The sequence below is a fragment of the Bos indicus genome, chromosome 15 (genome assembly GCF_029378745.1).
Source record: "Bos indicus isolate NIAB-ARS_2022 breed Sahiwal x Tharparkar chromosome 15, NIAB-ARS_B.indTharparkar_mat_pri_1.0, whole genome shotgun sequence".
NCBI lineage: Eukaryota > Metazoa > Chordata > Mammalia > Artiodactyla > Bovidae > Bos > Bos indicus.
Genome location: NC_091774.1, coordinates 27,812,259 through 27,823,193, shown reverse-complemented (window position 1 = coordinate 27,823,193; position 10,935 = coordinate 27,812,259). Strand labels below are relative to the sequence as shown.

General features: G+C 46.4%; 1 protein-coding gene across 2 annotated transcripts; it reads left to right on the top strand.

Moving 5' to 3' along the window:
• Window positions 1–9,009, top strand: ZPR1 (ZPR1 zinc finger). 2 transcript variants are annotated; one of them, XM_019974184.2, is made up of 14 exons: window positions 2–214; window positions 398–559; window positions 950–1,040; window positions 1,412–1,482; window positions 2,431–2,517; window positions 2,664–2,786; window positions 3,009–3,056; window positions 3,233–3,299; window positions 3,710–3,780; window positions 4,475–4,564; window positions 5,032–5,142; window positions 5,823–5,909; window positions 7,549–7,614; window positions 8,404–9,009. In XM_019974184.2, exons 1-14 carry the CDS (start codon window positions 44–46, stop codon window positions 8,536–8,538), a joined length of 1,380 nt encoding a protein of 459 aa, XP_019829743.2. In that variant the 5' UTR covers window positions 2–43; the 3' UTR covers window positions 8,539–9,009. The 2 variants fall into 2 exon arrangements, with proteins under 2 accessions (XP_070659568.1, XP_019829743.2); XM_070803467.1 differs by lacking the exon at window positions 5,032–5,142 and having other exon boundaries at window positions 1–214.
• The last annotated feature ends 1,926 nt before the right edge of the window (window positions 9,010–10,935 follow it).

Below are 10,935 nucleotides of genomic sequence, written 5' to 3'. Positions count from 1 at the left end.
GGGAGGCAAAAGCCGGAAGTCGAGGCCTGTTCTTCGCGTGGTGATGTCGGCCGGTGGGGCTGTGGAGCCTGGGCTCCCGGCGGCGGCTGCCGCTCCCTCGGCCGCCCCGGCTCGGGATCCCGGGCCGGGGCACTTGTTCCGGCCTATCAGTGCTGAGGACGAGGAGCAGCAGCCCACTGAGATCGAGTCGCTGTGTATGAACTGCTACCGCAATGTGAGACGGGGGTGCGGCCGCGGGCGGCTGGAGGGTTGGGCAGAGGCGGGGAGGAGCGGGGGTCGGCGATCCTGCCAGGCTGGCCCAACTGGGGACCTGGGGGCGAGGCAGAGCTTGGGGCTCAGTAGATGGGGGGTTGGGAGTTTCATTGGTACTCTCCTTAACTGTTTTCTGCTTTCTCAGGGCATGACGCGCCTCCTGCTCACCAAGATCCCCTTCTTCAGAGAAATAATCGTGAGCTCCTTTTCCTGCGAGCACTGTGGCTGGAACAACACGGAGATCCAGTCGGCGGGCAGGATCCAGGACCAGGGAGTGCGCTACACTCTGACTGTCAGGGCTCAGGAGGTGAGAGGGGCCCTGGTGTCCTAGGGAAAGCTTGGGGACTGGAGTCGGAGCTTCGGTCCAGGTGGTCAGACCTCAAATAAATCCACTTAAGTGTCCAAGCCTCAGTTTCCTCCTTTGTAAAATGGCGTTGGTGCCATCATCTGCTCAGGTGCGGTAAGACTTGTGAACATGCTTTGTAAGGTATCAAATGAAGCAGTAGTATCAGAAGGTATCAAATGAGCAGTAGTTTATGAATAGTACTCTAACCAGTTGGGTAGCTGGTTCACATCAAGGTGCTATTCCGCAGGAGCAGTCTGGACTGCCCCTAGTAGGGAGAAGAAAGAAAACAGCTGGGCTGGGGGCTCCTGTATTGTTAACTTCTGTAGACTGAAGGTTTTTCGTTCTGCCCAGGACATGGACAGAGAAGTAGTGAAGACTGACTCTGCCACCACAAGGATCCCAGAGCTGGATTTTGAAATTCCTGCCTTCAGCCAGAAAGGAGGTATATTTAAGAACAGAGTGTTTGTGCTGTTCATGCCTGGCCTGAATCTTACTGTCTTGCAAAAGTCTTGGTGCCAGGTGTAGTGGCTTATGTATGGATTTGGCCACATCCTTGATCTTCATTGGTTTAACCTAAGAGAGCTTAGATAAAGTAGCTTAAGGTAGTATATAGTGATAGTAACACTGTGATGTACTTATTAAAAAATTGTCTGTAATAATCACTCTTAACTAGAGGTGAATGGAACTTTGTTCCCTGCCTCCTTGATTTTATAGATGAAGTCAAGGGCCAGACGGTTCAGCGAACTTCCCAGGGTCATACCGGCATTTGATGGCAAAGCGAAGCCTGACCTGTCTTTTGTTCTTACTCACCAGCTCTGACTACTGTTGAAGGATTGATCAGCCGTGCTATCTCTGGCCTGGAGCAGGATCAGCCCACTCGAAGGGTGAGCTGGGGTTTTCTCATTGCAGCAGCTCAGGGGATAATTTTTTTCTGTATACTTGTTCTCCTTCCCATGTGGCTGAACTGTTTCTGACTGAATGTTGGAGAACTTTGAGGGGAAGTGAATGGTGATGCTATAGCTGCCTGGATGTTACATGTGTTGTACCCCTGTCCTTTCCACTTCCCCTCCTCCACTGTACATTGAGGCCTCTTCTCAGACACTGTACCCTTACCTCTGAAGAGCCTTCCCTAACACCCTTGGGTTTTTCTGTGCTTCCTGAGTGCTCCATTGTGTCTTATATTTATTATGACATCATATATATCTATATATATATATATGAAATAATATAATTAAAAATTCAGTCATCTGTCTTCTTAAGTGGACAGATAAGTCTCTAGTTTTCTTAAACAGAGCCCCATGAAAGGGTTCTTGCTTATTTACTGTTGTCGGTTACCTGGCACAAATGCCTGGACTGAATAGCTGAATGAGTGAGAAAAGGAGACTTGTCTGGCACCACCCACAAACTTCAAACTTATTTGCTACTTTTACTTATTTATTTTTTAAAATTAATTAATTTTTGGCTGCACTGGGTTTTCACTGCTGCACGTGGGCTCTCTCTAGTTGTGGCAAGTGGGAGCTGCTCTTCGTTGCGGTGCAAGCTTCTCATTGCAATGATTTCTCTTGTTGCGGAGCACAGGCTCTAGGTACGTGGGCTTAGTTGCTCCATAGCATGTGGAATCTTTCCAGGCCAGAGACTGAACCCATGTCCTGTGCATTGGCAGGTGGATTCCTATCCTCTGGACCCCCAGGGACGTCCTTATTTACTACTTCTTGTTGTGAAGCCCAAGTGTGTTCTCAGTTACACTAAGATGAGTTGTGACTTCTTGTTGGACGTGATGGGGGCATAACTTCTATCACCAGGGCTGATCTTCTACTCTCTGTACCTGTCAGGCGAACGAAGAAGCTGTGGCTGAAAGAATTGATGAATTCATTGCCAAACTGAAAGAGCTAAAGCAAGTGGCCTCTCCTTTCACATTAGTGAGTATTGAGGGACTCCAGGTGCCCTAAACTTAGGGGAGGAGAGACCATTAAGACTGTCTGAGATCTTCCCGTGGTGCCTCAGTGTTAGATGGAGGATTGTATGTGATTTCTTGTTGTAACTGCTCGCTCTTTACCCATGTTAGATCATTGATGATCCCTCAGGGAACAGCTTTGTGGAAAACCCACATGCTCCCCGGAAAGATGATGCCCTGGTGATCACACACTATAATCGGACTCTGCAGCAAGAGGAGATGCTGGGGCTCCAGGTGAGTGCATTGAAGAAGCGAAGAATGCTCTGGAATTACCTTGCACTCTGGATTACTTGGCGTCAGCTCTGTACTTCCCTTGACTAGGGCTTTGCTCTCTGACTTCCTTGTTAAAACCCACAAGGTGGTAGGGGACATAAGCAAGCCAGAGCATTTTCTCTCCCCTCCGGGGGAGGCTGAGGTCCGTGTGCCAACATTTGATTTGCTTCTCTTCTGCTTTAGGCAGAGGCACCAGAAGAGAAGCCAGAAGAGGAGGATATCAGAAACGAAGTGAGTCACATTGGCTCTTGTGGAGGAAGCAGTGGTGGGCTGAGACTGATACCGTTCAGTATCTCTTCCTGACCAGCAACATGGGTGGCTGCCAGCGTTCCAGTAGAATGCCTGTAGCCTGAGCAGGGTTGCCCTGCCTGGGAGGGCTCACCCTGCATCCCCGTGTTGTGTTCCAGGTGCTCCAGTTCAACACAAATTGCCCAGAATGCAATGCTCCAGCCCAGACTAACATGAAGCTAGTTCGTATCTTTCATCCGGCCGTTGGGTTGCTCTTCATCTGACTCAGGCGTGAACATTATACTCAGTCTGGAAAATATTTCCTTCAAAGAAAGCATATGCTTTATTCTGAGTGATGAGGAGGATGTTGCCTTTGATGAGACTGTGCACTTTGGCTTTTGGGTTCAAAGAGAGAATTAGGCCATGGTCTCTAGGCTCTTGCGTGTGGTCTGAGCCATGTTGTCACACATTGATGAGTGGGGATTGCTGTGGGTGGTGACCTTGGCCTCTTCTGGAGGCTTGTCTGATGTAGGCTTGTGATCTGTTTCCTGCAGTCCTGGGACCAGCATCTGTTTGTGTGGGAGGTTTGGGTTTGTTCTTTCCCAGAGGGTGGTCTTGCTCTCCTGGAAGCAGATTTCCTTAATTCCCTCTTCCAGAAATCCCTCACTTTAAGGAGGTTATCATCATGGCTACCAACTGCGAGAACTGCGGCCATCGGACCAACGAGGTGGGTGGGCTTCGTCATTTGGGAAGAAGCCTAACTTGAGGGTAACCCCTATTGAACTTTCTTCCTTTCTAAAGCTACTTAGGGTGAGGAGCTCTTGAAGCAACTAGAAATTAGCTTAGAGGAGAAAAGTTAGAAATAGCATATAACTTGTTGAAGACATTCAAAGTTAGTTATATGGAAGAGAGAGACCTATTTTTTGACTCATCTCTCAGAGGGGTGAAAGTACAGGGAGGCAGATTTTGGCTTAATAATAAAAAGCTTTCTGGGTCTGTCTGAAAATAGAGCGGTCTGCCTTGGAGGGTTGTAAATTCCCTTTTCCTGAGTGTATTCAAGCATACATTTTAAATTCTTAAACCAGAAAAACTATAAAGGGGATCTACCCATTAGATGCAGCTAAAGTCCCTTTCAACCTCGAGTCATTTTTTTCAAGGTGAATTCAGTTTCTTGGCAATCTGGGGTATGTTTTGGCAGGCTGCTGGTGCTAGGCACTCTGCTTCTGGCCAGCTCCCCCTGATTTCATCATGGATGACTGCTGCCCTTGTGGTATAGAAGGCACCGTCCTTGGAAACCAGTAGTGGGCCTGAGTGGAGGTCCAAGCCTTTGTCCCCTCCCCCTCCCCAGACTCCCTGCACTAGGTGAGGATGCGTCTCCTCTGCTGCTGCTGACGCTGCTGATGCTGTTACCATCTGTGCAGGTGAAATCTGGAGGAGCTGTGGAGCCCTTGGGCACCAGGATCACCTTCCACATCACCGATCCCTCAGATATGACCAGAGATCTGCTCAAGGTGACAGCCTGCATGGGGAAGTGACTCTCTTTCACACATGGCTCTGTGTCAAGGGGAAATTTGTCTTCGCCCAATCATGTCCTGGGGTTGTGAGGTACCTCCTTATTCCCTTGGGTCTGAGGATCCCTGAGTAGAGTTAATCGATGGTCGGAAGTGCAGATTCAGAAGGTGACTCAGGAGTGCTTTCTGATGACTTGGCAGCCTTTTGCCTCTAGTGACTGTAAGGGCCCTTGTTTCTGGACTTTTAATGACAGGATGCCTGCCAGCTTGGAGCCATGACTCAGAATGTCCCCTTTTAAAGTTGGCTTCAGGAGTGAGTCTGGCTTTAATCGAAGATTCAGAGAAAACTGGGACAGCTGACTTTGTCCTCAAACTGTTACTGGTAGTATTAATTTGGCAGGAGGACTCTGGTTAGCTTTCTCCAGGGGCTCCTGATTTAAAGCCTAATTTGATCTCTCACCTTGCAGTCTGAGACATGCAGTGTGGAAATCCCAGAGCTGGAATTTGAACTGGGAATGGCTGTCCTCGGGGGCAAGTTCACCACACTGGAGGGGATGCTGAAAGACATCCGGGAACTGGTGCGTGCCCTGAGGACAGCGCATGCAGCTTCACAGTGTGGCTGAGGGGGAACGGGCTCGAAGGCTTCAAAGGTCCTGGGTTTTGGAGCTGATAACCGAGGTTTCTTTTTTTTAAGCTGATTTGAGTTAAACATTATTTTGGATTATGACATTAAGTTTATGGAAAGTTCAGAGTGGAAAATCTCAGGCCTGACTCTGGGCTGATCTAGATATTTTTTGGTTTTGAGTAAGTCATTTATTTCACTGTAAGATGGGGGGACGAGGGCCCTTTTAGTGCCTGAAACTCCTGAACATACATGTATATGTATGTGTTGACGTAACCCATGTATTTGTTCTCTTAGTGAATCATTTCACTTAATTCTCAGTTGTTAGGTATTTTGTCTTTGTAATTGAGCTTTACTTTGTGCTTCTTCAGACAAGGACTAGAGTTCATATTTAAGAACCTTTCTATAGCTTTTGTTTCATGTTGCCCATTATCACTTTGGCAGATTAATCCACACAGTCTTAGGAGTGGCTGCCTAGGTCAGAAGGTGGTGTAGAATAAACAGACACCAGACCTCCCCAGCGGGCATCCCTGGTCTCTACCCCTCCCCGCCAGCCCCCCGCCTCCATCAGGTTTATGGTTAAACCTAACAAACGGTGAGCCAGTATTCTAGCAATTTGGATGCCATTTCTTACAGGTAACCAAGAACCCTTTCACACTGGGTGACAGCTCCAGTCCTGGCCAGACGGAGAAACTGCAGGAGTTTAGTCAGAAGTTAGACCAGGTGAGAGGACTGGTTGGCCAGTGTTTACGGTCCTGGGGTTCCAGTGAACAAGCAGGAGGCTACACACCCCTTCTTGCCACATATCAACATCTAACATGTTGCGAATTCTCCTGTTTCCGATATCCCGCGCCATCTCCTTTCTTGGTTTTCTCCCTTTTTTTGTTAGAGCATCTTTTCCAGTAGCATCATGAGAAAGTGCATGGGAAGTAGAATTCCTGGGATTTTGCATGTCTGAAACTTTCTTTATTCTACTCTTGTACTAGCTGAATGGCTGGGGATAGAATTCTGGGTGGAAATAATTTTTTATCAGAATTTCTAAAGTCTTCCAATTTCCTGCTAATGTCTTTCAGTTTCTCAGTTTGGCTGTTGAGAGGTTGGAAGGCATTCTGCTTCCTGATCTTTTGTTTGTGACCTATCTTATGATACTTTTCTGTCTCCTGTGATGTGAAATTCCAGAATGTACTTTGGTGTGGGTCAGTTTTCAACCATTGTTGTTAAGCACTGGGTGGGTTCTTTAAATCTGGAAAGTCATGTGGCTCAGTTCTAGGGAGCTTATAAAAACGCTCTATTGCTTCTTCTCTGTTCTCTCTTTCTGAGATCTCTATCTCAGTGTTTTGGATGTTAGACTGACTTGTCTGGTTGTCTGTAATTTTTTTTTTTTTTGGTCCTATTTTTGTTTTTTTATGTTTGCTTTACTGTCGGAGAATAATTTTCCAGCCCTTTAATTGAGTTTTTCATTTCCACTGACATTTTGATTTTCCAAGTGGCTTTTTTTGGTCTTTCAATACTTTCTGCCGGCTTTTTTTTTTTTTTTTTTTTTAAATAGCATCCTGTTGTATTAAGGAGGTAGTATTTTTTTCTCTTTGAGAATATTAATATTTTTTTCTTATGTTTAATTTTCCTTGCATAGGTTCCATTTCCTCCCAAGTTTTTTTTTTTTTTTTTCCCATTTGATTTCTGTCTTTCAGTGTTAGGGGCTTTGCTCAGATGTCTGGTAATCATTGGTTGTCTGTTTAAAAGTAGAGGACTAAACCACCTGAGTGGGGTGAGTCTTGTTGACATTGGGTCATTGGAGGGGATTCAGCTTAGCCATTTTGTTGAGGTGACTCCAATGCTTGAGTTGTTAAGTGTTTCCTCTTGGGCTGGTCAGATTCCCAGCAGTGCGTGTTCCATTTCCTGGCCTGAGGGTGAAGGCTTGGCTGGCAGTGTTCTGAGAGCCCAGTGTGGGAACAGGACTGGGGGTGTGTATGTTTCCAGTAAGGCTACCTTCACTTAACTTCCTGTTCTTGATGCCTTCCTGTCTACCCTCCACTGGGTCAGTGTCCCCCAGGCCATAGTGCTCTGTGCTCACCTCTCCACAGCATCCTCTATCTGCTCTTGGGATGGAGGAAGGACAATTGTTGATCTGTTTGGGGTAAGAGAGGACATAGGGATGCTTTTTAAACAACTGTCAAAGACTCTTATTTTAGATCCTCTCTACTCCACCTCTAGAAGTACCTTCATTTCACTAGTTCTTAAAACTCTGCGGGATTCTGTAGTGTAATTAGGTTGCTTGTAAATTAGGCTGGCAGACACAGCTCTTTTCCTGCAAGGAGCTATGTAAGATTTACACGATCATGCTGAATTCTGTCTCCTTTAGATCCTTGAGGGTATTTTGAAGGCTCACTTTATTATGGATGATCCGGCAGGAAACAGCTACTTGCAGGTACAGTAGACCTTCCCTGGTATTTCATAGAGATGTCTTTTTGATCTTCCTTAAATATATATCACTTCTCCAGAAACTGAGACACTCAATTCTAAATGAGTGCCTTTTATCAGGGAAACTTCTAGCAGAAATTGGAACATAAGGGAGCAAGGGGGGAGGTAGAAGGGACTGTGTGTCAAGAGGGAAAAAAGGAGACTCCCAGGTTCCTTCTTCCTCTAGTCTAGCTGGAGTCCCAGCTCTCAGTACAACATGGAGTTTTCATTTTGTAAATCTGGCTGTAGAGTGAGAAGTGGTGCCTCATCCAGAGGCCAAGGTGGGAAACTTAAAGCTGACAAGGGAGATACTCTGGTGATTGATAGTAACTTTAAGTAGTTTGAGTAGTTATTATGGATCAGGCAAAACTTTTCTAAGATTGCTCCACAATTAAGAGTATGCTACCTTCTTTGTAAGAAGGTGCAGATAGAAAGTTGTTCTCCTTGCAGTCCCACTCCCAGCCCATGTGAGCTCTGTTGCTAGGCCCATGAGTTGAGCCTAGTTGTTGGGTGTTGAAGGCCCTTTGAAACAATGAAGGAAATTTCCTGGTGGTCCAGTGGTTAGCACTCTGTGCTTCCATTGCAGGGGGGCATGGATTCAGTCCCTAGTTGGGGAACTAAGATCCTGCATGCCGCTTGGCAAAAAAAAGAATAAAAACTCATTAAGGTCTTGGTAAAGTGGAAATTTGGAAGTTGCCAGGGGGAGGGGGGATGGGAGGATGGCAGAGGCACTGATGGTCTGTCCTTGGCCTTGCAGAATGTGTATGCACCTGAAGATGACCCTGAGATGAAGGTGGAGCATTATAAGCGCACATTTGACCAAAACGAAGAGCTGGGGCTCAACGACATGAAGACAGAGGGCTATGAGACAGGGCTGCCTGCCCAGCGGTAGCAGTGGTGGTTCCCGGCCAGCCTCCAGTGCTACTCAGACGACGGGGTTATTTATTGCTTTCGGAAAAGGCTGGACTTGCCCCCTACGAGGCCTTGCCCGCGCAGGGAGGACACCCGGTCTAAGTCGGAGATCTGGGCACACTTTCTGAACAGTTTGTGATGGAAATACAAACCTCTTGGGTTACTTGACCTTACTTTGAAGGATTTGAATTGGCGTGGAAAGAAACCCAGAAATGAACCATCAGGCGTGTCATTGTCACTTGTTTCAAGTCTTTACCCTCTGTCCACACAGTGCTCTCTTATATAGGGCTGGAACTCTGAAGAGTTGGGAGAAAGTGGAAGACATCTACATCTGGAGTTTGGGAGTTGGGTTGGGTATATAAAATACTGACTTTCAACACAGTCTCCTGAGGGGAGGGAGTCTAGGACAGGTGAAGAAGTTCTCATTAAAATGGTGGCACTGGCCTCTGAATTCACTCTGTCCTTGTTTGATGTGCTGGTAGAATTCAACCTCCTGAGGAAATTTTCTCTAGTGGAGCAACTGTAACTTGGGGAGTGGAGCTAGCATTTCATTCACTCCTTCAGTAGATGTTCGAGTGTTTGCTTTGTGCCAGGTACATCATAGAACTGAAGAAAATAAAGCTCTGCTTTCATGGAGCTTCAAGTGTAGTGGGGAGAGTTGACAGAACGGGTCGGGGTCAGGGCATTTGCCTCATTAGATGGAACTTCAGAGAAAGGGCCAACCAGGGATTGAATCCATGCCCCTCTTTGGCCATGCCACTGGTTGTAAATTCATTTGATCCTTGAGCCCTGTGAGGTAAGCTTAAGACCTGAGCTTGGTCTTGTTAGGCTAAGGTTTGGTAGTGAGTAGAATGGTTAGAGGTGAACTGAAGACAGAAATGGGCAGGAGGTGATTGGGTTGAGAGGACTCTAGTGGTAACATGCCTGGAGCAGAACTGTGAGACTTGCCCAGTGCCTACTGACACCAGGGAGGACGCGGGGCTGTGGAGTTCAGCTGGAGATACACTAAAGTGGACTAGATGCAGAGGTGGTGTTGTGAATGGACCTTTGGGGCCTTCCAGCTAGTGAGGCCCTATCAATCCAGTGCCCCCTTCTCACAGGCCCTAAGAGACTCAGCCTTGTTTTCCTGGGCCTGTGCTGTGACCACTCAGTATTCCAGTGGTTTAAAGTTCAGGCCTCAGGGCATAATCTCAAACCTGTTCTATCATGTATATTTTTTGAACCTGTGTCCCAAGATACGTGTTTTTATTAAGTATAATAATGCCTCATTATATATTGACTAATATATATCTCTTAAAACAGTGACCAAAAAATTGAGCATATGGTGAGATAGATAAACTACACAAACTAACTTATTTTTCAAAAAATTTGGATTACCTCTTGCACCCCACTTTTTTAGTCTCTGATCCCAAGGGTCATATGTTCTAGCTATGTGAAGTTGGGCAACTTAATCTCTCCAAACTTCAGTGTTCTCATCTGTAAGGTAAAGGTAATAAAACCATGTGAGAAATGTGAGGGTTAAATGAGATAATTCAAGTACAGCTCTTAAAACCTCAAGAAGAAAAATCTTTCCAAACTTGTGTGTTAGAATTCATTCTTTCTGCTGCTGCTGCTGCTGCTAAGTCGCTTCAGTTGTGTCTGACTCTGTCTCTAGCTTCTCTCTTGCCATGCTGAAAACATCAATAGATTTAGGTTCTTTTCATTGGGAAGAGTTTGCACAAAATCTGGGGACAACCGGTATCAAATGCGGGTAAGTTACATAGGTTAGAAACTACCATATTTTTCATCATAATTATACTGGGTTTGGAATCCTGAATTCGTCTCTTGAAAGCCCCTTAAAACAGATTCCTCTCCTCCTAAACATATTAATAAAAATTACTTAAAAACAATGTGCCAGTTGTTGTTTGAAGCATTTTGCATAGTAATATTATCTTAGTCCACCTAATCATTGAGTTCCGTGTCATTATTATCCCCATTTTGTTAAGCAACTTGCCCCAGGCCTCTCACAGTTAGCAAGTTATTGAGCCAGAACTCAAACGTAGATGGGCTGCGACTCCAGAGCCCACGTTCGTTAACTACTCTGGTGCTTCTGAAGCTGCTGGGGTCATAAGTCTTGTTGGAGTCATGGATGTATCCTCGCGACCACAACAGCCCTTGCTGCACAGTTGTTTGAGCAGATGGAAGGACGAAGAGAAGAAACACAATTGCCGGGTCAGAGGGGATGTAGAGTGGGCCCCGGAAGCGTGCGTGTTTCTGTTCTTCAGTCCTCCAAGATTCTGAGACTCGCACATGTCTGCCCAGCACTTCCAAACACACCGTCACTTCCGGTCCTGGCCCCGCCCCCCCGCAGCTCGTTGCTGTTCCGTTTCGCGTTCAA

Bases quoted from the DNA above. Each gene is read 5' to 3' on its own strand.
- ZPR1 (XM_019974184.2), top strand. From the start codon at position 44: ATGTCGGCCGGTGGGGCTGTGGAGCCTGGGCTCCCGGCGGCGGCTGCC. The intron at 5,143-5,822 runs GTGCGTGCCCTG...CATTTCTTACAG, and splicing joins TGAAAGACATCCGGGAACTG to GTAACCAAGAACCCTTTCAC. The intron at 5,910-7,548 runs GTGAGAGGACTG...TGTCTCCTTTAG, and splicing joins TTAGTCAGAAGTTAGACCAG to ATCCTTGAGGGTATTTTGAA.